Source organism: Callionymus lyra, chromosome 9 (genome assembly GCF_982586985.1).
Source record: "Callionymus lyra chromosome 9, fCalLyr1.hap1.1, whole genome shotgun sequence".
NCBI lineage: Eukaryota > Metazoa > Chordata > Actinopteri > Syngnathiformes > Callionymidae > Callionymus > Callionymus lyra.
The window spans coordinates 354,042-368,235 of record NC_141826.1 but is presented as its reverse complement, the minus strand read 5'-3'; the positions used below and the strand labels follow the sequence as shown (position 1 = coordinate 368,235).

The 14,194-nt window shown below is 36.9% G+C and overlaps 1 protein-coding gene across 1 annotated transcript in view; it reads left to right on the top strand.

Annotated features, from left to right (window-relative positions):
- Nucleotides 1-2,735: 2,735 nt before the first annotated feature.
- Nucleotides 2,736-14,194, top strand: part of gabra2b (gamma-aminobutyric acid type A receptor subunit alpha2b) — a 42,436-nt gene continuing 30,977 nt past the window's right edge. The window contains exons 1-3 of the mRNA XM_087799515.1: nucleotides 2,736-3,056; nucleotides 3,372-3,453; nucleotides 13,051-13,166. Coding sequence (XP_087655641.1) covers nucleotides 2,969-3,056; nucleotides 3,372-3,453; nucleotides 13,051-13,166 — 286 coding nt within the window. The 5' untranslated portion in view covers nucleotides 2,736-2,968. The remainder of the gene's footprint in view (nucleotides 3,057-3,371; nucleotides 3,454-13,050; nucleotides 13,167-14,194) is intronic.

Sequence of the window (14,194 nt, the reverse complement as noted above, 5' to 3'; positions counted from 1 at the left end):
TTTCCTGTGGTGAATATTATATTCTAAATGAGATTTAGTTTTTTAATAGGTGATTGGCGTATTTTAAAAGTTCTGCACGCACTGGCCTCTAGTCATGGGTTAATAAGGCCTTATGATACAGCATCAGCTCAATCATGATACAGTATCTCATAATTTTGAAGGGCCACTAGATGGCACTCTCTGTTCTTAAATATTTGGCTCTGGTCTAAAACTGAATTCTTAGAAATTGTTTCTTGAAACAATTTCAGACATTTTTATTAGTGCAGGCTTTACCCTGTTTTTGGGGGGAATCTTGTCTTATGTGTTCTGGCCTTTTAAAGCTTGTATTTTAGCTGTATATTGAGTTTGTTTGTAAAAGCGCTTTGTGAGCCTGGTCTAGAAAGGTGCTTTACAAATAACGTTTACTTACTTACTTACTTAATTACTTACTCGCTATGTTTCATTATTTTCAACATATTAATTGCAAAAGTCTGATGGGTGTCCAGCGCCTTCAAATCATAGTTTAATCAAGGATCTGTGGATCAGAATCTGCTGATGGTTCCTCGCACCCGGTTCAGGACAAGAGGAGGGAGATCCTTCCAGGCTGTGGCTCCTAAGCTTTAGAGGATCTTCCTCTCTCTCTGCACTTCATGGAGTCTACTGATTCCTTCAAGAAACAACTTAAGACCTTTTTATTTGTGCAGGCTTTTCCTTTAATTTCTGAGATTCCTGTGTTTGTCTCTGTGTTTTCTTGACCTTTTAAGTATATATTTTATTGAGTATTTTTTTGATTGTTTAAGCGCTTTGTGACCCTGGTCTCGAAAAGCGCTCTACAAATATAAATTATTATTATATTATATACAAAATTGGCCCAAGTTCTACAGAGCTAAAGACAAAGCGTTTCCAACCAACCCATAGACAAAGAACTTCCTGTCAGGTTTGTGAGACCAGAGGAAGGCAAAGGCTTCACCAACCACCAAGGCCCAAGTAGAGTCCATTCTCTGGCAAGACACTTGAACATGAAGGTCGACATCTGTAAACAGCTTCATTTTCACCTCGAGATTACCTCCACTTCACTCCGGCCAGACACTCTCAGTGCCTTGGTATACCGCTACCAAGTCCATGCCATTCCACCCATACGCGTAGAGCAGCAAAGTACTCTGATCTGGCCGCTGAGGCAGGCTTGTCCACTAACATCTACCCGGTGGAAGTAGGCTGTTGGAGTTATGATGGCACCTCAACAACAAGGCTGCTTCAGGGCGTGGGAACAACTGAGGCTAAGCTTGGAAGGAAAACAATCGCCCTTGCTGAGTAAGCATAAAAGTAAGCTTCTGGCTATGGTTGAGGAGAAGGTACAATAATTGTGGATCAAGACAATAAGATTGGCCAGCTGCATGGGATGGCAGGGTCCGGTCACCGCTTCATCACCAGAAGGTGTTCCATGGTTAAAGAGTTGACCTTGCAGCTGACTCAAGATGCTGCAGGATGCTCAAAGCAACACTAAACTTAGGAAAATGTTGTCACAACATGATCTGGAGCTTGTAATCCATGCGTTTGTTTCTTCTCGTCTGGACTATTGTAACAGTTTGTTTTCATGTCTTAACAAGAAGGAGCTGTCTCGTCTGCAGTTGATTCAGAACTCTGCAGCGAGAATTCTGACCCGCTCAAGTAGGAGAACTCACATTTCTCCGATCCTTAAAACTCTTCACTGGCTTCCAGTTTCTTTCAGGATCAACTTTAAAATTCTGGTTCTTACTTTCAGAGCTATTCATGGTCAGGCTCCTCCTTACATCACTGATCTGATCCAGCCTTACACCCCAGCTCGGTCTCTGAGGTCTGTGGATCAGAATCTACTTATGGTTCCACGCACACGGCTCAGGACCAGAGGAGAGAAATCTTTTCAGGCTGTTGCTCCTAAGCTTTGGAACAATCTTCCTCTCTCTTTGCGCTTGATGGAGTCTACTGACTCCTTTAAGAAACATCTTAAGACGTTTCTATTTGTTCAGGCTTTTCCTTGAATTTCTCGAACTCCTGTGTTGTTCTCGGTGTTGTCTTGATCTTTGAAGTATGTACTGTTTTGAGTATTGTTTTGATTGTTAAAGCGCTTTGTGACCCTGGTCTCGAAAAGCGCTATATAAATAAATATTACTTACTTACTTACTTACTTACATCAGCCCTTTAAAAGTCATGTTATATACGTTGTTAAAAGATGAAAAGTTACCTTAAAGTTTATTTTTTATTTTTGAAGAAAAGCCATGAGATGAATTTATGAGATTTTCGCTAAAAAAAGAAAATCAAAGTCACTTCAACAAACACTTCAGTACTCTTCTAGACCTTGCACGACACATACAAGTGAATGCATTGAAGCATTTTTTTTCTTCTGAAGGAGCAAAGGCATTTTCAAAATGTTTCAATGGCTATATAAAATCCTTGCACTCACCGTTTGTTTTCTTAAACTGTCCAGTTTCTCTGGGTGACATTGCTAATACATTGACATAAATCCAGTAGAAGAAGCCAGTATAATATATGCAAATAGATAGAAAGTCAATTCCCGCATCACATATGTCACTCCATGGCCTCTGACTCACCAGCCCTCTGTGACTGCTGTGTGCATTTTTTCTAATCAATTTCTAGTTATCCAACATCAGACGCAGGAATTTCTCTCCTTATGGTGAGTGAGTTTTGCTGGCTCTAGGACCCAGTGCGTCTCCTCCTCATCATCCTTTGTAGTTTTGGTGTGAGGGAGATGAGGGAGACTGAGATGTGCTTCTTGCTTATCACGACTTTTATCCAGTTTGTACCAGCTGAGGAGCGATGAGCAAGGACATTTAGGAATACCAGCACGGCCGCCTGCTTCCTTTATTATTATTTTTTATATGAATACAACATTTGAGTTCATTACTGGGGGGTCACTATGAAAGCCAGCGGATGCATGGTGCTTTCCTGCTGGCGGGTACTATGATTTGTCAGAGCTCGCAGCTTTGTTCTCATGACAGACTTGGAACCAACAGGAGCAGAGGAGACACCTGAATTGTCTTTAACTTTCTTTAAATCTCGGACACATCTGGTAGCAGCAGGTACCTTGAGCACTTGTTATTTTAACCGTCAGCACAAAAGAAATATTTAAATTCAACGGTGTGGCTCCGCTTTGACTGGTCGACACAAATGTGAAATAACTTATTCATTTGATGTGGGTTTTATGGGTGACAAAGATTGTGTTGTTTTTTTGGCGTCAGTAACATGAGGAGTGGGACATGACAGTGAATACTAATTCTTCTCACTCGCTTGTTATTCCTCCCACTGAGAGGGAACCCCCGGCTGACATAATGGCTGCAGGTGTATGTTAAAAACGTGACCCACTGACATGTCGAGGTGTTTTGTGATGTGTGTAGGTGTTGAAGCAGTCATGTGGAGCAGGAGGAGCGCGTCTCTCCTCCTCAGCTGCCTGGCGCTCACGTCTCTCTGGAACACCAGGTGAGTGCTGCCCCTTTAAGCATCCCTAGTCTGAGAGCGATGGGAAGATCTACACTCTGTCCTGTTTTTTTCATTTATTTCTTTGACCATGGCATCTCTATCAAGCTAGCCACAGATGCGCAGTGAGGGACTGCGGTCAAGCTGTCACGCGTTCGAGTTTCGCCGGTCAACTGAGCCGCTCTTAGATCTGATGTGCCCCTTTTCGCTAAATACTACGGTAATAACCCCGAAAGCCGTGCAAAAGAATGAGACAAACCCCCGGTTTTAAAATAAGAGCAGCACATCAGCGCAACGCTCTGTGTGCCTTTTAAACCTTCATGATCACGGTCACACTCGGTACTGTAAAATAAACGTTTGTTCTTAATCGATTCATACAACTTTTCGTTTTTGTTGGTCATTATTTTTTGACATAAATTCGGATTGTTTGAAACAAGTTGAGATTTAAACAAGTTGCTGTTTCACATGTCAAACATGACAGGTTTGAGGGATTATAAATCAGTGACAACTGTGGATGTATTAAAGAGGATGTATTCTATTATAATATAAAGTATTATAACATTTGAAAATAGAAGTTTAGAGATATTAAGATTTAAATATTCATATTTCGGAGCTGAGTTAAAGATGACGGATTTGAGGGATTATAAATCAATAAATCTCCAGAGTTCCAACCAATGACATGTATGGATGAATTATATTGGATTTATATTACTATAATATAAAGCATCACAACATTTGAAAATAGAAATCTAGATATATTACTATTTAAATATTCATATTTTGTAGCTGTTTCAAATGTCAAACATGACAGGTTTGAGAGAGTATACAGTAAATAAAATAAAAACACAGATATGAATTATTAAATAATCTTACTTCAGCTATAACATGACATTTCCCAATGTTAATACAAGTGTGGGAAGCTTTTAAATTGATTGCAAGTTTTATTTAACATCGCAGATGTTAAAGGGAACACAATAATAAGAACAACATATTTAAACAATTCAACCTAGCAAAGACAACAATTCTAGTCGTCAATTTCAATTGTGGTGCAGTCATCTGAAGGCAACCTTGATGATACCACCTTTGCATTTTGAACACTGGAGATTACAATCAAAGAAACAATTACATTTTTTGAAATGCATACACATTTTCCTTTTATCTATATAATGAGAATTATAATTACCTAGTCAATGAGTCCTGTTCCTTGGCCTGGTGGTTCAGCAGTGGCACACATGCCGCAGTTGTTGTAATAATCAAAACTGGAGCAGAAAAAAAGGGACCTCATTATGGCAATGAACAACACAATACTAAACCAAAAAAGTTGAATTTATGTAATTACCTTAGGCTTTAAGCATTTCCTGTCCGAGACTCTCCCTCTTCTTTGACAGCCTTTTTAAAGGAAGTTGTAAAATCCATCTATAATATGTTCTATTAAAAAATGATGCACTAATCTTTGCAGTTTTTGACCACTCACAATGTTGCTGAGACAATGAAAGACTCAATCAACACATGTGTGTCCATAAAATATAATGTTATGTTAAGTGTACAGTCTGCCCCAAGCCTTTAACAGGAACATTTATTTTAAATTGTTTAATTGATTTGATTTTCAGTCTTAAATATCACCGTAATCAGGAGAAAAGCTTCAACTTAAGAAGCCTAAGAAGACAACTATGTCGAATCTATCCATCATAATAGACATCTAGGTATGCATTGATAGGTCTACCACACCACTTCCTTACAATGAAGAGAATGTAAAATCTGTGTAATATTTGTAATCTTTAACGTCAGGTATAGCAGAAGAGGGGGGGACATTTTGATATAGGCCTTTAATTTTGGAAGCGCTGCATTGTACTATAACTTGTAATGTAGCCCTGGTTTAAATGAAAGTAAGTAAGTTAATTAGTGAGTACTTTCCTCTAACAGATGTCAGGTTAACATCTTTCAGCTGCATGAGGTGGACTGAGATCTACAGGGGAACAAAGAAGACATTCATTGTTAAACATTTTGGATTTTCTGGAACTCCAGTGTTGTTCTCAGTGTTACCTTGACCTTTAAAGTATACAGGTATACTTTATTGGATATTGTTTTGATTGTTTAAGCCCTTTGTGACCTTGGTCTGGAAAAGCACTATATAAATACAAATTACTTACTTACTTACTTACATTTACTCAACTATCATTTATATTAAACATCACTGATACACGACAAATCAACTACACCTTAATATTATAAACAATGAAGAATTTCCTTTAAAGGGTTTTCTGAATCTTCCCTTTCATTAACATTATTACAGACAAACAAACAAACCCATCCATGAATTTGATTGAGTTAAATCATTAGTTTGCTTTATTTGTAAGATTAACCCTGACGTTAACACGGAGAAGCTAAAAGAACAATAAAATATTAATTAATATACCGTAAATATCAATGATTTATGACACTCGGAGCATGACATTAGATGAAATGTACTTACTTTTTAGTCTCTTACGTTCCAAATCCTCCGCTTCATGTTGCTCCAGTCTCTCTGTGTTTCAACAATAGTCCCCAAACTCACAAAGACATCACTTCCTCTGAGGAATTATGCTGCACATTTCTGTTGTGGCTTAATTTTGAAGTGTTCTCGTCTCTGTGTTTGCATTTGTTGAGCTTTATTGGCCACCATAAGATAGTGTATTTGAGCAAAAACATTTAGTATATATAATAATATATTGTAACTTTGTTTGTTTGTGTGTGTGCGGCTGTTGCTTTGAGGTGCAAAGCTGAGGCAGGTGGGGGAGGGTCAGCAGAAGTGAGAACTCTTGTTTGAAGTCTTTGTTTGGGCAGGTGTGTGCTGACTACTGAAGGAGTAAGACCATTGTTTTGTGTTGGAAGATTGTCTTGCGTACTTGAAGCCAAGAGTAACTGTTTATTTGAAAATAACAATCTGGAGAAAGAACACATGTCATCCTTTGAGCACCACGGGAAAACATCACACTACGTTTTATAACTAATATACGTTATTTCAGAACAAACTGATAGTTTCCCTTTGTGTCACCCAGTGCACTGGGAGTATCTCAAAAAAAATGTGACCCCTCTATTCATTAGATGTGAACTCGATATGACCTTAATTAGCAGTCAGGGCATGAGGGTTCTACAGGCTCCTGTGTGAAAAGCCATGGTTAATGAGAATTTTCTCATGATTAAGAAAAAAATAATTATATTGAAATTAGGGTTAAATGAGAGCTACAAACACCATCTTGTGCAGCTTTAAGATGCACCCTTTTGCTTAATCTCATTCATGGTCAAGTATAACTAATACAGCTCAGCATTGGCAAGCACCTGGCATGCATCCTGCCTATAACATCCTTTCAACACATACCATACACAAACATGTTCTGTGCCTGTAAGTAAGTAAGTAAGTAATATTTGTAGAGCTCTCATCTAGACCAGGGTCACAAAGCGCTTAACCAATTAAGACAATAGCTGATAAACTATATGCTTAAAAGGTCAAGAAACTACCGAGACGAACACAGGAGCCTCAGAGAATCAAGAAAAAGCCTACAATAAAAGTGTCTTAAGATGTTTCTTGGAGGAGTCAGTAAACTCCATCAAGGGCAGAGAGAGAGGAAGATCGTTCCACAGTTTAGGAGCAACAGTCTGGAAGGATTTCTCTCCTCTGGTCCTGAACCATGTGCGAGGAACCATAAGCAAATTCTGATCCACAGACCTCAGAGCCAGAGCTGGGGTGTAGCTGGATCAGATCACTGATGTAAGGAGGAGCCTGACCATGAATAGCTCTGAAAGTAAGAACCAGAATTTTAAAGTTGATCCTGAAAGAAACTGGCAGCCGGTGAAGAGATTTAAGGATCGGAGAAATGTGAGTTCTTCTGTAACTAGAGCGAGTCAGAATTCTCGCTACAGAGTTCTGTATCAACTGTAGGCGAGACAGCTCCTTCTTGTTAAGACATGAAAATAAACTGTTGCAATAGTCCAGACGAGAAGACACAAACACATGGATTACAAGCTCCAGATCATGTTGTGACAATATTTTCCTAAGTTTTGAGTTTTTTCTCAGTTGAAAGAAACAGTTTCTGGTCAATTTTATGCAGTGTTGAACTAGAGACACCTAAGTCACCCAAGTATTGATTCAACCCTGGAACCTTATTATCAGGAGAAATAACCAAAGTCAGTTTTGTCCACATTTAGCTGCAAAGTGTTTTCACTCAGCCGTTTGATTTCTAGCAAACAATTGACTAAGCTGTTGTTTGGCTCAGTTGGATCAAAAGAGCAGTAGAGCTGGATGTCATCAGCAAATATTTTTGGTAAGAAACATCAGAAAATGTCTGAAGGGTTTTACCCAGGGCAATCAAGTACAGCAAAAACAATAAAGGACCCAGAAAAGAACCTTGAGGGACTCCACACAACAGATCTGCCGATTCAGACCTCATTTGATTAGCAGATACACTGAAACTGCGCCCAGAAAGGTGTGACTGTGTGAACCAAGGTCAGGCCTAAAGCTACAGGAAACATCTAAGCTTGTGAGTCTGGGCTCACAAGTTGACAAGTTCCGGCTTTTAGGTGAGGTCTGAGCTGTGACTCCAGCGCTGAAGTGGTAATTTTCAAGAGTTCTGAAGACACAATAAACTGTAAAATATAGTTGCTTCTTCTGGCTTTTTTTTTTCGAGTTTTTAATGTCATACATGTTTTTCCTGTATTTCTGCACCCTGGTTCTCTTGTCCTCTGGTGCTACCGAAGACATTCTGGTCACGCAGACCAGGCTAACCTAGCTTGGGTTGAAGGTGAACCTTAACGTATTTATACATATATATACACACGGTATATTTCTCTCTATATAGAGAGACTTGGAATATTTCTTGATTTATAGTCCCTCAAACCTGTCATGTTTTACATGCAACACAGCTACAAAATATTAAATTTAAATCCTAATATCTCTAAATTTCTATTTTCAAATATTGTGATATTTTATATTATAGTAGTATACATTCTCTATAATACATCCATAGTAGTAATTGATTGGAACTCTGGAGATATATTGATTTATTTCCCCCCAAATCTGTCATGTTTGACATTTGAAACAGCTACAAAATATGATATTTAAATATTAATATCTCTACATTTATATTTTTAAATGTTGTGATACTTTTTATTATAGTAGTATACATCCTCTATAATACATCCATAGTAGTCATTGCTTGGAACTTTGGAGATTTATTGATTTATAGTCCCTCAAACCTGTCATGTTTGACATGTGAAACAGCAACACAATGTAAATATTTAAACATCAATATCTCTACATTTATATTTTTAAATGTTGTGATACTTTTTATTATAGTAGTATACATCCTCTATAATACATCCATAGTAGTCATTGATTGGAACTTTGGAGATTTATTGATTTATAGTCCCTTAAACCTGTCATGTTTGACATGTGAAACAGCAACAAAATGTAAATATTTAAACATCAATATCTCTAAATTTCTATTTTCAAATGTTGTGATACTTTATATTATAGTAGAATACATCCTCTATAATAAATCCATAGTTGTCATTTATTGGAACTCTGGAGATTTATTGATTTATACTCCCTCAGACCTGTCATGTTTGACATTTGAAACAGCTACAAAATATGAATATTTAAATATTAATATCTCTACATTTATATTTGTAAATGTTGTGATACTTTTTATTATAGTAGTATACATCCTCTATAATACATCCATAGTTGTCATTGATTGGAACTTTGGAGATGTATTGATTTATAGTCCCTCAAACCCATGTTTGACATGTGAAACAGCAACAAAATGTAGATATTTAAACATCAATATCTATAAATTTCTATTTTCAAATGTTATAATACTTTGTATTATAGTAGTATACATCCTCTTTAATGCATACACAGTAGACATTAATTGGAACTCTGGAGATTTATTGATTTATAGTCCTTCAAACGTGTCATGTTTGACATGTAACAGCAACTTGTTTAAAACTCAACTTGTTTCAACCAATCAAACCTTGTATGAAAAATAATAATGACCAACAATAACAAAAAGTTGTATGAATCGATAAAGAACAAACGTTTCTTTCAGTTCCAAGTATGACCGTAATAATGAAGGATTAAAGGCACGCAGAGCGTTGCTCTTATTTTTGAAACCGGGGGTTTGTCTCATTCTTTTGCACGGCGTTCAGGGATATTACCGTAATGTTTAGTGACAAGGGGCACATCAGTTCAAGAGTGGCGAAACTCAAACGTGTGATAGCTTGACCGCAGTAAAGAACTGCCATAAAACTGATCTGGAGTGCATAATCTGCCATAGAAAAATTAAAAGGTTTTTCCGTAGAAATGCGGTTGCAAATACAACGTGATGAAAATAAAACAGAAAGAAATCACGTGAAAGACTCTCTCAATCTCATTATATCTCAATTTGACAACAACATCCTACTTCTGTCAATCTATCAGTTGTTCAGGTTAATAGAAGCGATCAGCGCAACTGTCTGCCTTCATTTTCACTGTGATTCTCTGAAATGTTTTAAATGCACGTTCGTAATTTTTTATCATCATTCATTAGTCCATTTATTTTTGACATATAGATTGTTTAAAACGAATTTAGATTGTCATTCAACAAATCGTTTTAAAATAATTGAATATATGAACATACTGTGTTTAATATGCAAAAAATAGAATAATAATTTAATATTACAAATTTTTTTTTAAAAGAGTAGAATTTCGTAAAAATCGAGAAATCAAACATATTATTGTGACTTATACATGTCATTGTCAAAGATAATCGTACAAATCAATAACTATCCCAAGTTACAATCGATGACCATAGATCTATTCTAGAAAAGGTATAATTTGTTTTATCCCAAAATATTATATCTATTAATTGTAGACTTTTGGAGAAATGATTTGTTAAATCATCACCACCAAATAAGGAGCCTTTTATTTCAGTGCATTTGAAACCGAATGAACATACTGTATATTTTGAATCTTCAATTTCATCTATTATTGTGGCACCATGGTAGATTTAACAGCCAAATTATACATTTAAATAATAATTCTTATTACATTCTCTTCTTGTTAGCACATCTTTGTTTGGGGCACTTAAATCTTTAAAACATTATTTCACAATGGGCTGCAGTCTTCGGTTTTTGCAAATGGCATATTGTGTTCCACCACCATCACTGCTACCTTTACCCCAGCTTTAACTGTCTGAAACAGATAGGAGGTAATTAAAAGGGAATAATGTATTGAAAAAAACAAAAACACACTTATAAAACATGAATTGTTTTGACTGAATTAATGTCTTAGAAGCAGCATAAGGGTCCATAAAAAAATACTTACACAAATAAACTTATAAGAACAGTTCAAATGGAAATTAGATTAGACAAGGCTTTTACTTTGTTACTATGTATTTATGCCAATTTAACCTACAAGTGCACCGACTAGTAGGGTTCATAACACTGATATTCTGTCTCTGCTGTGCCCTCAGCACATTCATTTTCAGGGGGTGCATGAGGGACATCTTAGAGAATTAGTCAAACTTGTAAATATCGAAAAAAAAATAATCTTGTATGATCAAAATTGAATAGTTTCCTACTATCCGTCTTCCAGCAAGCAGAAGGGAGAATAAGGAGTAGGTTTTACCAATTTAATTTTTTAACAAGAGAGTGCTCATTAGCATGTGGATGAACTATACACACACACAACAGCTTGGCATTTCCTCCTCATGTTGGTCACCAGCCTGTTCACACACTGCTGTGGTGGGATGGTATCCCATTTTGAAACAGCATGTCACAAGTCAGCCAACGTGGCTGCGTTGATCTCTCTTGTATTAATAGCACGCCCAGCCTTATCCCACTTTCAATAAGATAGAGGTCATGACTTCTGGCAGTTCATTTTATCCTCTCCACTCCACTACATTTTGTTCGTAGTCTCTGTTAAACCTCATGCCGGGGGGGGGGCGAGTATTGTCATCTTAGAGGGTGGATTGGTCCCAGACTGTGGAGATGCAAAGATATAGCAAGATTCGATTGCTACGAGGCAATCCCATGCCGCTAGTTAAAGAATCAATCTTGCTATCTCTTTATCTTCATATGGTTCTACAATCCTTAAATGCAAATCTGTAGATGAGGCCTGCGACACCTTAGTTTTGAGAGGGTGAGGAAACATTCTCCTTGTGGTGTCGTTGTCTTGGGACGCCCACTTAGAGGCTTGTCTCTGACATCCACCATTATATTGAACTTGTTCTTTAGTTTGGACAGTACACCGGCTCACTCCAAACAATTAACTCCAATCTGCACCCGATTGGCAGCACCTTTGCCTCGGATAAATCAAAGCACATTATTATAATAATTATAAAAAATAAGCTGTTTGACGGGGCAGAGAACATTTGTCACATTTTTTATTGTTGTTATCCATACATATCCAAGATACTTGTTTCTGTTGCTCAGCCCACAAATGCATGTTCCTTTATTTCCAAAAAATGTTTAAATAGAACAAAGCAATAATCTATCAATTACACATTTATTTACTTTTTTTGTCATGTTTAGTTAATTTTTAGTTTACCACTTCTGAATTAAATTATTAGTGACATGGGGCAGTTCTAATTCAAACAGTCTGCATAAACCACCAGCCCAGTGTTGGTGATAAACATATTTAGTAAATAATAATAATATAAAATAATTGTTATGGCAATAGGTAAGGGTGAAACATTCTCCCTAAGCTAGCTGAGGTTTCTCCAGAGATCACATTTTTAAACTTATGGTGCAAACTACTTACCTCTAAACAACATGACCCTGCTTCATGAAGCTTCATCAGCCCATCACTACTAAGTGGTTGACTATACATTTGCTCAGGGAGCAGTGACATTGTAAAATGCTGAGTGAAATTATTGACATAATGAATGATGCTTTTATGTATCTTCCTAAAGTACTTTAACAAATATTAAAAATGTGTAATGTTAGCTTGACTCCATTTATCTCCATGGTATTTCCAAGTTTCCACAAATCTCAAAATACAAATCAACCTATGATAGAAACGTAAAGTTCCGTAAGCAGTGGTTTCCCAAGACCTGTTGCTGATAGAATTCTAGAGCAGAAACAGCATTATTGTAAAGTATTGTAACTGAAAGTGTTTCCAGTAAGTAGACTACATCAATCACGCTACTTCACTAATGGTAATTAGAGGAATGTTGTCAAACTGTAAATACCCAAATGATACAAAATTATTAGTGCTGCATGTACAGTGCCTAATGTTCCCTAATTGTAGACAGATTACACCCATGAACTTGGGCTGTTGCACGGAAATTGTCGGCCATCAAGCTGAGATTTTAAACGTGAACAAATTCACTTTGAATTTGCGCATTTACATTATCAGTTGGGATTTTGGCGTCAAGATCAGATGGCTCAGAAATGTTCTGGCTTGAACTGGGTCATCAGTGCGTGGATGAGGAGGAATAATGTGTGCATTTGTGTGGGCAGAGAAGGGATCTCTGCCAGATAACAGCGACCCCTTTTTTGTCCCCTCTATAACACAGGTGAAGAAATGTTTTTAAATTTAATCTGTTTTATTTAAATGTCTTTTTTGTGTGCGTTGGCCAGATCAGTGAGTGTTGGAGCCACATCTGATGCCACTAAAACCAACATCACCTATTTCACACGTATTTTGGATAGTCTGCTGGATGGCTACGACAACCGTTTGCGTCCTGGTCTGGGAGGTGAGTAGATCTAGTGTCAAAAGCTCTTTCAGAGTATGGCAGCGACCAACTTGGCCAACTGTCACATCAAAGAAGATAACTAACCTCATAAAATTGTAGCCAAGACACACAGTTTTATTGTTGGCAAATAAAATTGGCATTTTAAAATGAAAAAGATACCACATAGTTAATTAGAGTGGGTCCAAATAAGTGTCCTTTTTCCATTTTCAGTCTATTTTCTGTGGTCCTGTGGTCATCTACAAGCCTGAAAGTAGTTTTTTGTATTGCTTTCATCATGATATGCAGATGTATCTTGTTATGTTTTTTTTTATTTAAAAGTTGATTCATTAGATAAGTCCAAGCTTTACAGATATAATGAAGATCTCTCACGGCTAATAAACTATAGTTTGACACCAGGAAGGTGCTATATTGAGCAATTCATTGATTGATTTTCTGTCCGTTTTCAAAAGAATATGACTGAATTTTAATAAAATAATGAAATAAGAAGGATTAAAGGATTTAGTGGTATTCTATATTATCATCTGGATTCTGTAGGGGGCCATTGCCACACTCCGGCTTGATTGACTTTGTGATTGGTTTCTAATGGAGGGTGAAAACTGGTTCTGGCATTCTACTGTCATTTGCTGACCCATGAAGCTAATTTTGATTGAAGTACTGATGATATGAATTGCATTAAAAAAAATGCATCTCGTGATGGTAAATGAATACTAAAGGATAAAAATCACAGTATGAGTCTGAGCTGCACTCCAAAGGTCTGTGCCCTCACTGAAATGTCATTGATTGAAAAAATGTAATTGATAGAAGCTTTAGGATTTTCTGAACAAAAATATCAAGGCAACATATTGATGACAAAAGAAACACTACTCATTACTTATTACCCAGCCAGTTATATATTTTTGTGTCCAAAAATGAAAAAGCTGATTTTCTTTCAAATTGATTTTAACCAAGATCGTGAAGAAAAGAAAGTCATGACAGTGATGTCTTAATTTGTCACCTCCTGATATGCAGTGCAAGCATGAAACTTCACA